At 51.0% G+C, this 15,067-nt stretch overlaps 5 protein-coding genes across 5 annotated transcripts in view; all 5 read left to right on the plus strand.

Moving 5' to 3' along the window:
* The window catches only part of ENH_00020610 (hypothetical protein), a gene marked incomplete at both ends in the record, with an annotated part of 1,376 nt that extends 735 nt beyond the window's left edge, over window positions 1-641 (plus strand). Inside the window, 2 exons of the mRNA XM_013584463.1 lie at window positions 115-265; window positions 394-641. Coding sequence (XP_013439917.1) covers window positions 115-265; window positions 394-641 — 399 coding nt within the window. The remainder of the gene's footprint in view (window positions 1-114; window positions 266-393) is intronic.
* A 1,060-nt stretch (window positions 642-1,701) lies between these two features.
* ENH_00020620 (OSJNBa0042D13.18 protein, related) lies at window positions 1,702-2,844 on the plus strand (the record flags this gene model as incomplete). Its single annotated transcript, XM_013584464.1, has 1 exon — window positions 1,702-2,844. The coding sequence occupies one exon, from the start codon at window positions 1,702-1,704 to the stop codon at window positions 2,842-2,844; it is 1,143 nt and encodes a 380-aa protein (XP_013439918.1).
* Window positions 2,845-3,487: 643 nt separating this feature from the next.
* ENH_00020630 (hypothetical protein) lies at window positions 3,488-4,714 on the plus strand (the record flags this gene model as incomplete). Its single annotated transcript, XM_013584465.1, has 1 exon — window positions 3,488-4,714. The coding sequence occupies one exon, from the start codon at window positions 3,488-3,490 to the stop codon at window positions 4,712-4,714; it is 1,227 nt and encodes a 408-aa protein (XP_013439919.1).
* A 4,444-nt stretch (window positions 4,715-9,158) lies between these two features.
* On the plus strand, window positions 9,159-10,576 carry ENH_00020640 (hypothetical protein; the record flags this gene model as incomplete). Its single annotated transcript, XM_013584466.1, has 2 exons — window positions 9,159-9,579; window positions 10,263-10,576. The coding sequence occupies 2 exons, from the start codon at window positions 9,159-9,161 to the stop codon at window positions 10,574-10,576; spliced, it is 735 nt and encodes a 244-aa protein (XP_013439920.1).
* Window positions 10,577-11,098: 522 nt separating this feature from the next.
* On the plus strand, window positions 11,099-13,911 carry ENH_00020650 (hypothetical protein; the record flags this gene model as incomplete). Its single annotated transcript, XM_013584467.1, has 4 exons — window positions 11,099-11,509; window positions 11,799-11,878; window positions 12,033-13,020; window positions 13,264-13,911. The coding sequence occupies 4 exons, from the start codon at window positions 11,099-11,101 to the stop codon at window positions 13,909-13,911; spliced, it is 2,127 nt and encodes a 708-aa protein (XP_013439921.1).
* Between the last annotated feature and the right edge of the window lie 1,156 nt (window positions 13,912-15,067).

Here is a 15,067-nt window from a genome sequence, read left to right on the forward strand (position 1 = left end):
AGAAAAGGGCCGGGGGGAGCCATTAGGGCTGCCATCCAAGCTAATGGACCCCGTGGGCGTCAGGAAATTGAAAATCGCTTTGGGCGGACCCACGCGAACTGCTTTGAGTGTCAGGGTCGCGGACATCCGGCACGTGTCTGCCCCAGCAAAGGGGAACGTACCAAACGTCCGGGGGAAATGTGCAAGAAGTGTGGCGGTGTCGGACACTATGCTCGGGACTGTCCTACGTATGAACAAGGCCGGCCCGACCCGGTGGACAAGAGCAGTAGGGCGCCCACCCGTCGTAGCCATGAGAAGACGGAACCATTAAACGTGCGGGCCTAGGCGTGGTTGGAGACGAGCGTTCTAGGCCGCGTAGCCATGGCAAAGGGATGATATGTGCGGTAGCGACAGGCCCTAATGCCATTCCAGTCTCCCTTGAGTGGGGAAACCAACTCCTCCGCACTGCGGAAAGAACTAATACGAGCGATGGGCACGCGGAAGGGACTCAGCCGCTTTCGGAAACGCGGCGGGAGTCTGGGTCAGCGTCGATCCTGAGTGAAGAGACTCCGGACGCGACGGCGGATAGTCGCAGGAAGTCTGCAGAGCCAACAGAAGACGGCTATAGGTCAGACGCGACAGAGATTGTGCCACACTGGTAGCGGGAAACTTGCACGAAAGAGTCTTACGACCAAGGGGGAGCGTTGTGTTGTGTGGGTGCGACGGCGGCACTTCGCGTTGAGCTCGCAGGGGGTCCTTGTGAGGCCCTTTTGGACACTGGGGCTTCGAGAAGTTTTAGTAGTCCTAAAACAGTCGAACGACTGCAGCTGAAAGTGTGGAAACTTCCAAAAGAACATAGGTTCACCGTAGCTACAGGTGCACAACTACGCAGTGATCGGGTTGTGACGGGATTGACGCTGTGGTGCGGACATGCACGCTTTTCCGGGGACTTTTTAGTGGGACCCGTTCCCTATGACTTAGTCTTGGGTTTGGATTGGCCGATAGAACACAAGGTGGCCTGGTATTTTCAGTCTGACAAACTCCGAACCTATGTGAACGGCCAGTGGTGCGAGCTACCGGTCGTTCGGACTGGTGAAGCAACGCTGCAAGGCGACAGTCCCACTGTAGTCCTCCCAAGGACCCCAGCAGAGCAAACATATGAGATATTGGCCAAACAAGTGGCGGGTTTGTCAGCCGAGGAGGCAGCTATATTCCTACGCCCGCCTCCAAGAAGATATAAGTCCCACGCGAAGACTAAGGCGAAGGCGCGGATAACGTCGCTCGTTCATCAGGCGGCAGCTGACACAAAGGATCTCAGGGCTCCATTGCACGGTTTGCATCTCATACTGGCTTTGCCCGAAGCCGGTTCGGCAGTGCCCCTAAGGCTCTCGAATGAATGGCAAGGCGTGCCTTGTTGCGCGTTAATTGGGAATCAACCCACGTTCTTCGGCTGGCGTAGTCCTTTGGCCTCAACCGCTTCGGTGGCAGCGGAGAGTGACGAGGAGTCTCCCTGGCCTATGGCAAAACTCGAGCACACTCTTTGACGAATTGATAACTTCGCCAGAGGCGCAGGATATTCCATGTGAGGTTGCCCAGGTGTTGCACGAGTATCAAGCGGTTTTTCCCGATACCTTACCTAAGGGATTACCGCCGAAGCGCCCTCATGATCACCATATTCTACTTGTGCCTGGAAAACTTCCAGCGAAATCTGCAATGCACCATATGACCCCAGATCAGCTCACATTCCACAAACAGGATATAGATAAATTATCGGACAGTGGTTGGATTGGACCGACCTATTCGCCTATTTGCTCTCCTACGATCATGGTGGACAAACGTGATGATGGCTCCGGGGAGCGGAAGATGCGTATGGTTGTCAATTACCAGGCTCTAAATGCCCTTACGATAGCCCCTGATTTTCCACTACGTCCCATTCAAACCATTCTGGAGCTGCTGGGGGGCGCCAAGTATTTTTCCACCTTGGACCTTGAAGCAGGATTCCATCAAATACGTATGGCTAAGGAAGACCGGTGGAAGACGGCTTTCTGGTCTGTTCTCGGACTATTCGAGTACCGAGTGATGCCCTTCGGCCTTAAGGGTGCTCCCGCTACGTTCAAGGCCAATAATAATGCCTATCTACAGCCTTTATTGGGGCAGGGCGTTATTGCGTACCTAGATGATGTGCTTATCTGTAGTTCGGTTCTCTCTGGGCATGTTTCTCTCCTGCGACAAGTCCTCAGCATTTTTCTTAGACACCAGTTCTACCCAAAATTCAGCAAATGCAAGTTTGCAAGGCAAACAATTACATATTCGGGTTATACCATTTCTGCTGCGGGGATCAAACCTGCAGAAGATAAAATCGCAGCCATCTGGCATTGGCCAGAGGTGCTGGAGAACGAAACGCAACTGCGCCAGTTCCTCGGTACCATAAATCACTGTCGCATGTTCATGGGACCGGACTATGCAGGCGTTGCGCGGCCGCTGGTTGATCTTAAGCGTAAAGACGTCAGTTTCGAAGGGACGGAGCTTCACAAGCAAGCGGTGCAGCAGCTCAAACAGCGCTTAATCGACTTCACTACATTACAAGTCTCTGACACGACGAAATACTTCGAGTTATGCACAGATGCCTCTGGGTATGCGATCGGAGCAGTTCTCGAACAAGACGGCAAAACCATCGGCTTCCTCAGCCAAGTCATGAACCACACACAACAGAGATACTCGATCTACGATCAGGAACTCTTGGCGTTGGTCATGGCACTGGACAAGTGGTCGCACTTGCTCCGTGTCTCCAAGGTAACGGCTTACACTGATCATCAAGGTCTAACCCACCTCCAACGACTCCAAGCATCGAAGTCTCTGCGCTGACGCACCGCCCAGTGGGTAGATTTTCTTGCGGAGCTCCCGGATTTGCACATCACGTATGTTCAAGGCGAGCGCAATCAAGTTGCCGACGCCTTGCCTCGGCGTCCCGGCCTTCCTAACACCTGCTCGCATGACACACCATCGGTAGCGCTGATGCTCGCAATAGGACAAGCGAGCGCGGCTCCCCGCTCTCGTGGTCGGCCTTCCAACTACCGAGAGCTCGCCGGAATTCGTCCGCGACGACCTAGACGACGCAGCATGCCGTCTGCGCCTTCACCTGCGCCACCGGAACCCAACCCAGAGCCAGAACATCCTACACTCATAACGAAGCCACCAGCTCACCCTCCTGATGTGCGCCATTGGCCGCAAGCTTACTCGAAGTGTCCTGTTTTTCGCGTTCCCTACGAAGCCGCAGCAAACCAACCAGGAGAAACTCTGCAAATCGAGTTTTGTAATCGCCAATTTACCTTTCGCTACGTAGCCTTACCTTCACATCCGCGTTCATGAACTGTGGCGCATCTGCGTCCCACAATTCCCTGAGTTCCTTACTCACGTTCTGCATTCACATCACGAACATATCACAGCCGGCCATCGAGGCCAGAAAAAGACCTTTGCGGCTCTCAGAAAGCACTACTACTGGCCAGGAATGCGCGCCTACACTACTGCTTATGTTGCGTCATCCACTCGCTGTCGAGCCAGAAAGTATCTTAACCAGAAGCCTGCAGCCCTTCTTCAACAGTTGCTCATCCCTTCTCGTCGATGGGCGCACGTGAGTCTCGACTTTATCACAGATCTTCCCCTTACAACGACAGGGCACGGCTCGATTCTTGTCCTGGTCGATTCCCTCAGCAAGATGGCCCATTTCGATCCTGCAAAGAAGTCATTCTCAGCAGCAGACACCGTGGAGCTTCTCGCAGGCCGTCTTATCCGCTATCACGGTTTTCCAGAGGTGCTCATATCGGATCGCGACCCCCGTTTCCAGTCGGATCTTTGGAACCAACTCTGTCGCCGCTTTACCATCAAACGGTGCATGTCCTCGTCCTACCATCCCCAAAGCGACGGCCAAACTGAACGGGTTAACCGCACACTGGAGCAGATGCTTCGTACCTATATCAAATCTGACGAACGCGAGTGGGAGCTTTTGCTTCCGGCCTTGGAACTTGCCTACAACGCAACAAGTCATTCATCCACTGAGCTCTCTTCCTTCGAGGTCATGGTTGGCGACAACCCGTTGACTGCTGCGGACCTTGATATCGTAGGCGCGTTAGCTCCTACGCTCACTCCTCCGATGACTAAGCTTTTCCGGCAGCTCTGCGACAGAGCACATAGTCACATCCTGAAGGCAAAATGGCAGCAGAAGTACGCAGAGACAAAGCGTCGAGCAGTGGGGTATGTACTGGGAGACAAGGTTTGGCTCAGTAGCAAGCACTTACCTCCTTTCAACCGCTGCCCTAAGTTCGGGCCCCTTTACCGCGGACCCTTTGAAGTCATCGAACGCATAGGGACCGTCGCTCACCGTCTCGTTCTGCCTCCCACCTATGAATGCCATCACGTTTTCCATGTTTCGAAGCTAGTTCTCCACCGCCCCCGCCCTCCCGACTTGGTTCTCCCGGAAGCCGACGCCGCCTGGCCTCCTATCCGCGATACAGCAGGCAATCCAACGGAGGAGTATGAAATCGATTATATTATGGGCCAAAGTGGCTCGGGAGATGCAGCCCGGTACCTCGTGAACTGGCGCGGGACCCCTGAAGATCAAGCCACATGGGAGCCAGCTCACCACCTTACAGGCTGCCCGGCTTTGCTTCGCGCTTGGCGCCGCCGCCAACGAAGACGTCTTCAGGCTCGAAACAACATTGGTCCTTCCGAGGCGTAGAGGTATGGGTCCGTCACATTCCACCGCCTGCAGCACGGGCACCCTTCAATGAGGAGGGGCGAGGGAGCCCTGCGCACCGCGTGCGCTCACGGCGTTAGCTTTAGAAGAGCACAGAGATTGAAAAGGCAAAAATAACGTGTTTTGGGGTAGGTCTCTTCAGTCCGGCAAGGGGGGAAATTGTAGTGCACAGACACTACAATAGGGCTTGCTGGTGATCTATAGACGATAGCTAGCTAGCGACCTACAAGGGGTCGCAACACTGGAGGAGGACAGGACCCTCCCACTAGGGTCAAAGTAAGGCAATTTGTCTGCGACTTAATATGGATACGCTAGAGGTGCCTGAAAATGCGTGGAGACTGAGGCTGGCGATAGCGCCGGCACCAGTGCAGGGCTCCTTCCCACAGGGCCTAGGAGGCGAGCACCCCGAGTGGGGCAAATCGAACAACAACAGATTTTGGAAACCTAAGAATTACTGTATTTCTATAAATATAAGCTACTGTTTCAAGGAAATGGGCCTACGTTAGGTGCCGATCATACGCCCTGCTCGAGGAGCAGGTAGCAGCATAGTCGCAGCAGTAGGCGCTGTGCTCTACAGTAGGTGCTGTGTACTACAGGTTGAGACGCGGATTTAGCGCTGTAACCTCTTACTAGTGAAATACAATTGCAATTTACTAGCAAATTAACATTTCTAGTATATACATACTAGAAATTTCTGCGAATGCCCTAAGATTGGGGCTGTCGACAACGCAGGCACCGTTGCGCGTCACATCCTCACCGCACCAGCAAAGCAAGAACCATGAGGAGTGACTTTTATGAAATATGTTTTTGAGAAGTTGATATAAAGCGATCTTTTTAATAAATTGGTAGACGATACATGACCGATGCATCGGTAGTAGAGAAGGTTTCATAGAGCGCCAGAGTCGAAGGTTGTGCAGCGCCGTAAATGCTGTAGAGAACGCAGTGTACTACACTCACCACTGGCTCATTGGGGGACCAGTGTAGTGTCTGTGCACTACAGCCACCCTCAACCCCTGGCCTATCTGAGAAGCACCTCAAGGCTAGTCTGCAGCAGCCACCACGTTTCTTCAAATGAAGTCCTTCAAATTGTGCCTTAACTTAGATACGCTAAATTTTGCACTTTTGGAGGATATGCCTTCAATCAGTTGTAGTGCTGCGCACTACAACAAGCATCACCATCGCAGCTGAGTAAAGTGTGCACAGAAGTATTCAGCGTCCACGGATGTTCTAGCTTATTCTAGAGAACAATGATAGACTGCTACAGCGTGATTTTCGCTCTTTGAGGAGTTATAAATTCATTGCATTTTCAGTTTTCAGCTCATCAGCGCAACTTATACCCGTTTCAGACTCCATTACGGGTGTACAGTTTTACGTGTCTCAATACTCAGGCAAGGCATTTGCTTTCACTTTAATTTTGCTACATGTGTATTTTTGGGCTGCAGAATTAAATCCACTCAGGTGCCGCTTTTCGTTGTGTTCCCTTAGAAGTTCCACTATGGCTGGCTACATTGGCTCTGAGCTTCTAATTTTTTCCATTTGTTTCTCTAGCCGCCTATTTCGACGGCGCGCAGATCTAGACCCGAAAAGCCGAAACTTCCATCTTCCTACTGTGCCGTAGTGCTTGCATATTTGGTGCTATTCGAGCTACTTGCTCTATTCATCTTCCATAGGATTCCATTCAAATTTAGCATGGCAGCATTGCGGTAGATTGTTGATGCATGATTGCAGAAAATTCTCGTTGGCGTGTTTTTTTTCGGATGGAGGGCGGCGGCGTGGCCCAATGGATAGGGCGTCTGACTTCGGATCAGAAGGTTGTGGGTTCGAGTCCCATCGTCGTCAGCTTTGCCTCCGAGAGTTTTTGAGTGGCAGTGTTTCTTTTATTGCTTGCGTACTGTTCAGCAATCACAGTGCGCAAAAGTTGCGCAACAGGTGCCTCGAAAAGTATTCTGTGAAAAGCATTCTGTCCGAAGCCTCCCATTAAACGAGTAAGAAGTGTCGACCCCAAAGCTGCGGGTTATACATACAAAAGCTACTCAGGCCGATGTAATGGGGATAGAGACTTGTTTTGCGCACGTCGCAAATAAGTTGCTTTTAAGCGCCCAGGAAACAGGCCACCAGACGTGTTCAAGCAATCATTTTGTCGCGAAGCTAGCAGGCATCACAGTTTTTCAGTGGAACAGCTATACTGCTGTAGCGTCGGCAGCCTCCAAACAGTGTTACAAGGTTCAAAAGCAAGTCGGCTAAGAGAAACTTTTAAGCAAGCGTCAGCCCGCTCAATAACTGCGAGACCTCATATTAGCGTTTCGTCTTCATAGCACGCCGTAAAACCCGCATTCGGTCATGGAAAATCACATTAGCAGAGTTTGAGACTTCAACACGTGGCAACAAGTAGCAACGTAATCAAAGTTTCATATAAGTTCTTTTTGCCGCACCTGTCTTACCAGAAAAGCAAGCATAAACGCTCATGCCGTCTCTGGCACACGTTACTTTTTCCGACCCCAGTGGACAAAACTGCCAGTCTAGTTGGAGATAAGACGAATCGTTAGGGGTAAGTTAATGAAGGAATTACTGAGTTTTGTACTATTGCAGTATCTGGCGTCTTTTTGTCAACGTTAACCGCGTTGTTGCTCACCCAGGTATCTGGCGAGACGAGCATCCTAAGCGCAAACTGTTATCTCCTATTGAGCAGATCAATGCTCTTCTTCAAGGCTACACTCAGGCACTGGCCATTCATAGAAATGAGAAAGTGGGCGAGGGCGTGCTGACCGCTCGCCAGCACGGTCCTGTGAAAGGTACCTTGGTGCGCTATGCGAGCGACTGCACAGTAGCCGTGCTCCGGGTAACGGACAAGTAGGAAGCAATTGCGCCAAAATAGAGCGCAAGTAAAAACTACTATGTGATAGCACGGGACTCTACAGCGAGTAGCCAAGTCTCAAGTGAATCCGTGCCTGTCAGCCAACCTATGTTAGCGCAGTGTTGCCCACATTGGCATAGTTGCAGTCAGACTGTACCAATGTGCCAGAACTGAAGCGATCGTGCTTAGCGCGCAGAAAACTAGTAATTTTAAGGGAACAGGATATATTTCAATTGATTGAACATGCTTTTGCTACTTTAACTATGCTTTGTGTATATTTTTAGTGCTCTTTGAGCTTCACATATTGCTTCCTGCAGAATGTGTGCCGTCAGCTTATTTACAAGCACGAAGTCCTTTGATGTCTCTCGTTAGAACGGCAGTAAGGGAGGGACAGGCGCATACTGTTAAGTATTGCCCCAATTAACAAATTGGGTCTTCTCCCGCCTCCTTGGAAGGCACCTCTGTGTCAGTTAAGGCTAATACATGATAAAATACTAACTCAAGTGTACAAAAACACATGGCATCCCACGTCTGTTTGGGAGAGCCGCGCACTGGAAGGCTCCGAATCGCCACTGAATATAGAAAGTATGGCCTTGCTTTCACCTTCCACACAAGTTCGCAACTTTAGACACAAACAAAAGTACTACTGCAAAATTGACTGCCACAAAAGTCAATACGCAGCAACAATGTTACAATGACTGCATCTGATTTTCCTATCGAATCATTTACGCACTGGTTTTTCTTTGTCGCTGGCTTTTCTGTATTAACAAACGTGTGCGTTTGCGAAAAGGGTGAGAAACGAGCTTCGGCAAAAGAAGAAGCGCCTATTTGTGAACACGAGATTTCCCGTCAAGTTAGCATTTGAAGAAGATGATGTACTTCTTCCCATGCGTTCTGTTTTATCTCGATAGTTTTGGATTCTAAGTTTACTTTCACTTTGCGCAGCTGCTTCACACCATGTTGCGGAAAGCATTCTTATGTGAGCACTGCCGACGTAAAATTCAGTGGGCCTTTCATCCCGAGTGTAGTGCGCAGGCACTGTAGTGCGGAGGCACTACAATGGGGCCTACTGGTGACCTATAGAGGATAGCTAACTGATGACCTATAGGCGGTTCAGAGGTTGAGACGCGGCTTGAGCGCTGTAACCTCTTACTAATGAAATACAAATGCAATTTATTAACACATTAGCATGTATATACTAGAAATGCCTGCGAGTGCTCTAAGATTGGGGCTGCCGACAAAGCCGGCACCGGTGCGCGGCACATCCTCACCGCACCAGCAAAGCCAGAACCATGAGAAGTGACTTCTATGAAATATGATCTTGAGAACTTGATATGAGACGATCTTTTTAATAAATTGGTAGACGAAACGTGACCCATGCATCGGTAGTAGAGAAGATTTCATAGAGCGTCAGAATCGAGGGTTGTGCAGCACCAGCACCGTACACACTGCAGAGAACGCAGTGTGCTACATTTGGGGGCTGTTCAGGAGTATAAAAACTTTTTTCCAGACCTGAGGGTAGAAATACTTTGCTTTAATAATTCGCACCTAGATATCTTAGCTGAGTAAGGAATGCACCTACGCAGCGTACGCAGCGGACGCGTAGTTGGACCTATGCAACAGGACACTTCTACCATGTCAGTAAACAAGTTGCCCAGTGAAATACCAACCCAACCTCGACATGCTACTCCGAAACCCACGGTGGCAGAGCAGCCGCACGGGCGTAAGGAGACACCCCAGCAGGTGGCACCTACAGCAAATGTTAAAGGCATGCCACAGGACGGTCCGTACGTCACGTGGGACAAATTCCACTCTGCAATGGCTGTGAAAAAGAATGTTATAGGCGGGCCTGGAGAATCGAGCGTAACGTCGCTTATACTCCCTGCAGACGGCAGTACTATGCAGGCCTTTTTAATGCGTATTGAACGACGGTACACTCAGATGGGATTGGAGACCAGTGAGTGGGGGGATGCACTTATCGACCATCCTGTGGGTCCGGCTCTAGCTTATTGGATGTATCTACAGCGAACTATTAACCTAAGCGACTGGGCGACTGTACAGCGCCGGCTTCTGGAAGGGTTCGACAAGACAATGTCGTAGAGTCAACTGCTAACGGAGTTGGCTAAAGCACGGTGTAATGGAAACCCTAAAGAGTATACGGACCAGTTTGCGGCTGTAGCAGAGCGTGGAGTTGGGATCTCCCCCGTCGAACTCGCTGAATTCTACTGCGCTGGGCTACCAACTGGCCTCCATCTTCTCATTACAAATAATGGGCTGGTGAAGTATTCCTCCCGGGAACAAGCGGCAACAGCAGCAGCGCGACTCTATGAACCTAAGCAGACCGTGCTAGAGCTACGAGAAAGGGCTAGTCGAGCGATGCGAGCTGCTACTGGGGCAACTGCAACCCATCAAAAGCAGGAAAATGAAACTAGGCCTGGAGAAAACTCCGGGAACTGCTACGAGTGTCAGGGTCGTGGACACCCGGCACGAGTTTGCCCCAGCAAGGGGTAATGAACCAAGCGGCTAGGCGAGACCTGTAAGAAGTGTGGCGGCGTGGGACACTATGCTGGTGACTGTCCTACATACTGAGGCCGTGCCGAGTCGGAAAACAAGAGTAGTAGGCAACCTATCCGTCCCAGCACTGAGAAGACCGAACGTTTAAACCGCGACGCCTAGGCGTTGTTGGAGACGAGCGTTCTAGGCCGCGTAGCCATGGCAAAGGGATAATGTTTGCGGTAGCGACAGGACCTAATGCCATTCCAGTCTTCCTAGAGCGGGGGAACCGCCTCCTCAACACGGTAGATGGAGACAAAAAGAGCGCTGAGGTCGTGCAGGGGACTCAGCCGCCTTCGGAAGCGCGGTTGGAGTCTGGGCCGACGCCGATGCGGAATGAAGAGGCGCCGTGCAAGAAGACAGATAGCAGCGGGAAATCTGCAGAAGCGACAGAAGAAGACTGCAGGCCAGAAGCGATAGAGACTATGCCGCACTAGTGGCAGGAAACTAGTGCGAAGGAATCTTGCAACCAAGGAGGAGCCTTGTGTTACGGGGGTGCAACAGCGGCACTTCGCGTTGAGTTTGCAGGAAGTTCATGCCAGGCACTTTTAGACACAAGCGCTTCGAGAAGTTTCATTAACCCTAAAACAGTCGAGCGATTGCAGCTGAGGGTGCGGAGACTTCCAGAAGAGCAAAGGTTCACTGTTGCTACAGGTGAACAATTAAGCATTGATCAAGTTGTGACGGGGTTGACGATGTTATGTGGTTTTCAGGGGACTTCTTAGTGGGAACCGTTCCCTATGATTTAGTCTTGGGTTTGGATTGGCTGACTGAGCATAAGGTGCCCTGGTATTTTCAGTCCGGCAAGCTCCGGAGCTATGTGAACGGCCATTGGTGCGAGTTATCGGTCGTTAGGACGAGTGAAGAGACACTGCAGGGTGACGGTCACATAGTAGCACTTCCAAGAACTCCTGCAGAGCAAGGGTATTTATGACATTTTGGCTAAGCATGTGGCGGGTATGTCAGCGGAGGAGGCTGCCATATTCCTACGGCCGCCACCTAAAAGGTATAAATCCCATGCGAAGATTAAGGCGAAGGCACGCATAACGTCGGTTGTTCGCCAGGCGGCGGCCTACGCAAAGATACAAAGAGCACCAGAGCACGGTTTGCATTACATCCTGGCTTTGCTCGACGCTGGCTCGTCAGTGGCACTGAGGTTCACGGACGAGTGGCAAGGCGCACTTTGCTCCGCGTTGATCAGGAATCGAACCAAAGCCTCCGGTTCTAGCCGTCCTTTGGCTTCTACTGCCTTGACAACAGCGGAGGATGAAGAAGAGTCTCCATGGCCTACGGCGAAACTCGAACACACACTCTTCGATGAGTGGATAAACTCGACAGAGGCACAAGCTATTCCATTCGAGATTATCAAGGTGTTGAAAGAGTTTCGGGCGGTCTCCCCCAATAACACCTAAAGGATTACTGCCGAAGCGCCCTCATGATCACCATATCCTACTTGTACCTGGAAAACTTCCAGCGAAATCTGCGATTTGCCGAATGACCCCAGATGAGCTCACATTCCACAAACAGGAAATAGCTAAATTAGGGGACAGTGGTTGGATCGGACCAACATATTCGCCTATTTGCTCTCCTACGATAATGGTCGACAAGTGTGAGGATGGCTCCGGGGAGCGGAAGATGCGTATGGTTGTTAATTACCAGGCTCTGAATGCCCTTACAGTCGCTCCTGATTTTCCATTACCTCCCATTCAAACCATTCTGGAGATGCTGGGAGGCGCCAAGTACTTATCCAGTAGTTCCGACCTCTCTGGACACGTTTCCCTCCTGCGACAAGTTCTCAGTGCTTTCCTGCAGACCCAATTCTACCCAAAATTTCGCAAATGCAAGTTCGCTACCAAGCAATCACATGTTTGGGTTTCGCTATCATTGCCGAAGGCATAAAACTGCAGAAGATAAAATCGAAGCTATCCGGCACTGGCCAGAGGTGCTGGAAAATGAAACGCAAGTGCGGCAGTTCCTCGGCGCCATTAATTGCTGTTGCACGTTCATGGGACCTGATTATGCAGACGTTGCGCGGCCTCTGGTTGATCTTACACGGAAAGATGTTAGTTTCAAATGGATAGAACTTCACACAAAGGCGGTGCAGCAGCTCAAACAGCTCTTAATCGATATCACTACATTAAAAGTTCCTTACACCACGAAGCCTTTCGAGTTATACACGAATGCCTCTGGCTATGCGATCGGAGCGGTTCTAGAACAAGAAGGCAAGCCCATCGGTTTCCTCAGCCAAGTGATGAACTCCACACAACAGAGATACTCGATCTACGGTCAAGAAATCTTGGCGTTGGTCACGGCCCTGGACAAGTGGTCTCATTTGCTCCGTATCGCAAAAGTTACAGCTTATACAGATCACCAAGGTCTTACCCATCTCCAACAACTCCAAGCATCGAAGCCTCTGCGCAGAAGCACCGCTCGGTGGTTAGATTTCCTGGCCAAGTTCCCGGATTTGCACATTGCTTATGTTCAAGGAGCGCACAACCAGGTGGCTGATGCGTTGTCTCGCCGTCCCGGTCTCCCCAACGCCTGCTCGCACGACACACTAACGAAACCATTGATGCTTGCAGTAGAACAAACTCGCGTGGCTCCTCGCTCTCGTGGTCGGCCTGCTAACTACAGCGAGCTCGCCGGCATTCGTTCGCGACGATCGAGACAACGCACCTTGCCATCACCACCTACAACTCTGCAGCCTGAGCCCAATCGAGAGGCGGAACATCCTACACCTGCAACGAAGACGCGAGCTGACCCTCCTGCGGCGCCCGAATGGCCGCAAGCCTACTCGAAGTGTTCTGTTTTCCGCGCCCCCTACGAAGTCGCTGCAAAACAACCAGGACACGCTATACAAATAGAGTTTCGCAAACGTCACGTCACCTTTCGTTATGTTCCGCCTTACTTGCACATTTGTACTTACGGACTATGGCGAATCTGTGTTCCACAATTCCGTGAGTTCCTTACGCGTGTCTTGCATTCACATCATGGCCATGTGACAGCCGGCCATTGAGGCCAAAAGAAGACCTTCACGGCTCTGAGCAATCACTACTACTGGCCAGGGATACGTGCTTGCACTACTGCGTATGTTGATTCCTGTACTCACTGTCGTGCGTCGAAGTCCCTGAGCCAGAAAGCTGGAGGCCTTCTTCAACAGCTACTCATCCCTTCGCGTCGGTGGGCACATGTGGGCCTCGATTTTGTCATGGATCTTCCCCTTATGAAGACCGATAACGACTCGATTCTCGTGATGGTCGATTCCTTCATCAAGGTGGCTCATTTCGTTCCTGCAAAGAAGTCATTCTCAGCAGCAGACACCGTGGAGCTTCTCGCAGACCGTCTTATCCGCTACCACGGATTTCTACAGGTACTCATATCGGACCGCGACCCCCGCTTCCAGTCGGACCTCTGGCAACAACTATGTCACCACTTTAACATCAAACGTGCCATGTCCTCGTCCTACCATCTCCAAAGCGACGGTCAAACTGAACGGGTTAACCGCACACTGGAGCAGATGCTTCGTACCTACATCCAATCCGACGAACGCGAGTGGGAGCGTCTGCTTCCGGCCCTGGATTTTGCCCACAACACGACAAGCCATTCATCCACCGAGCTCTCTCCCTTCGACGTCATGATTGGCGAGAACCCGCTGGCTGCTGCGAAACTCGATATCGTCGGCGTGTTAGCTCCTACGCTCACTCCTCTGACAGCTAAGCTCTTCCGGCAGCTTTGCGACAGAGCGCAGAGCCACATACAGAAGGCAAAATGACAGCAGAAGTACTACGCAGACACAAAGAGCCGAGCTGTGGAGTATGCAGTGGGCGACAAGGTTTGGCTCAGCAGCAAGCATCTACCGGCTTCATTTAACTGTCCTAAGTTCGAGCCCCTTTACCTAGGACCCTTTGGAATCATTGAACGAATAGGCACCGTTGCTTGCCTGCTGACGTTACGAGGCCGGTGCATCTATAGAAGAAAAGATTTCATAGAGCGCTAGAGTTGTGGTCGTGCAGCATCGTAGACGCTGTAGAGAGCGCAGTCTACTACACCGACCTCTCCACCTAGTAGTTCTATCCACAGCGCATATAATCAATCAGCACGCTGTGGGTTGACCTATTAGGCGGAGGGGTCGGGATAAAAAGCTCATTAAATTATTGTTAATGTGCTCGTGCCCATTTGCAACAAGGGAATCTATGGTGGCAACGGCCCCTGTTCAATACTTTGTAAGCTGCCTTTCACTTTTCTCAGGCATTATCTTCAACTGACCTGCCTGTGGTCCAAGTATTTATGGGAATATTCGATTGAAGCTGCACAATGCATTTCGCATGAATGTTCACACATGAAACTGAATACTTCACGCTGAAAAAGATTTTATTAGAATGAAGAAGACTCAGAATGAGACTACGCGATTGCTTTCATTTTTGGGGACTGAAACAGTACGGTCAATTAGTGGCCATTGCCGCAACTACAGCCTCGAAGAAGGGGCAGAACAGCATTGTCATGCTTTCCTTTCTCCTACAAAAACCTTCTACAGTAGCGTCCTTACCAATTCATCTTTGTCACGTGAAGTCGAAAGACCGTGTCTGGATAGTGTAGTGCGCAGGCACTAGAACAGGGCTTGCTGGTGACCTTAAGAAGATATCTAGCTGGTGAACTATAAGAGGTGAAAACGCTGAACGAGGACACGAACTTCTTACTAGTGGAGAAGTAATGCAATTTGTCAGCAAATTAGCATGTGTAAACTAGACATGTTTGTGAATACCTGGATAATGGGGTTGGCGATAGCGCCGGCACCGGTGCTACCGCCAGCCCCAGTGTAGTACATTGTGTTCTCTGCAGCGTCTACGATTCTGCACTGCCCACAACTCGGGCGTTCTAAGAAATATTCTCTACTACCGACGCATCGGTCGCGTAACGTCTACAAATGT

Source organism: Eimeria necatrix, genomic scaffold, assembly GCF_000499385.1.
Source record: "Eimeria necatrix Houghton genomic scaffold, Enh_scaff16, whole genome shotgun sequence".
Taxonomy (NCBI): Eukaryota; Apicomplexa; class Conoidasida; order Eucoccidiorida; family Eimeriidae; genus Eimeria; species Eimeria necatrix.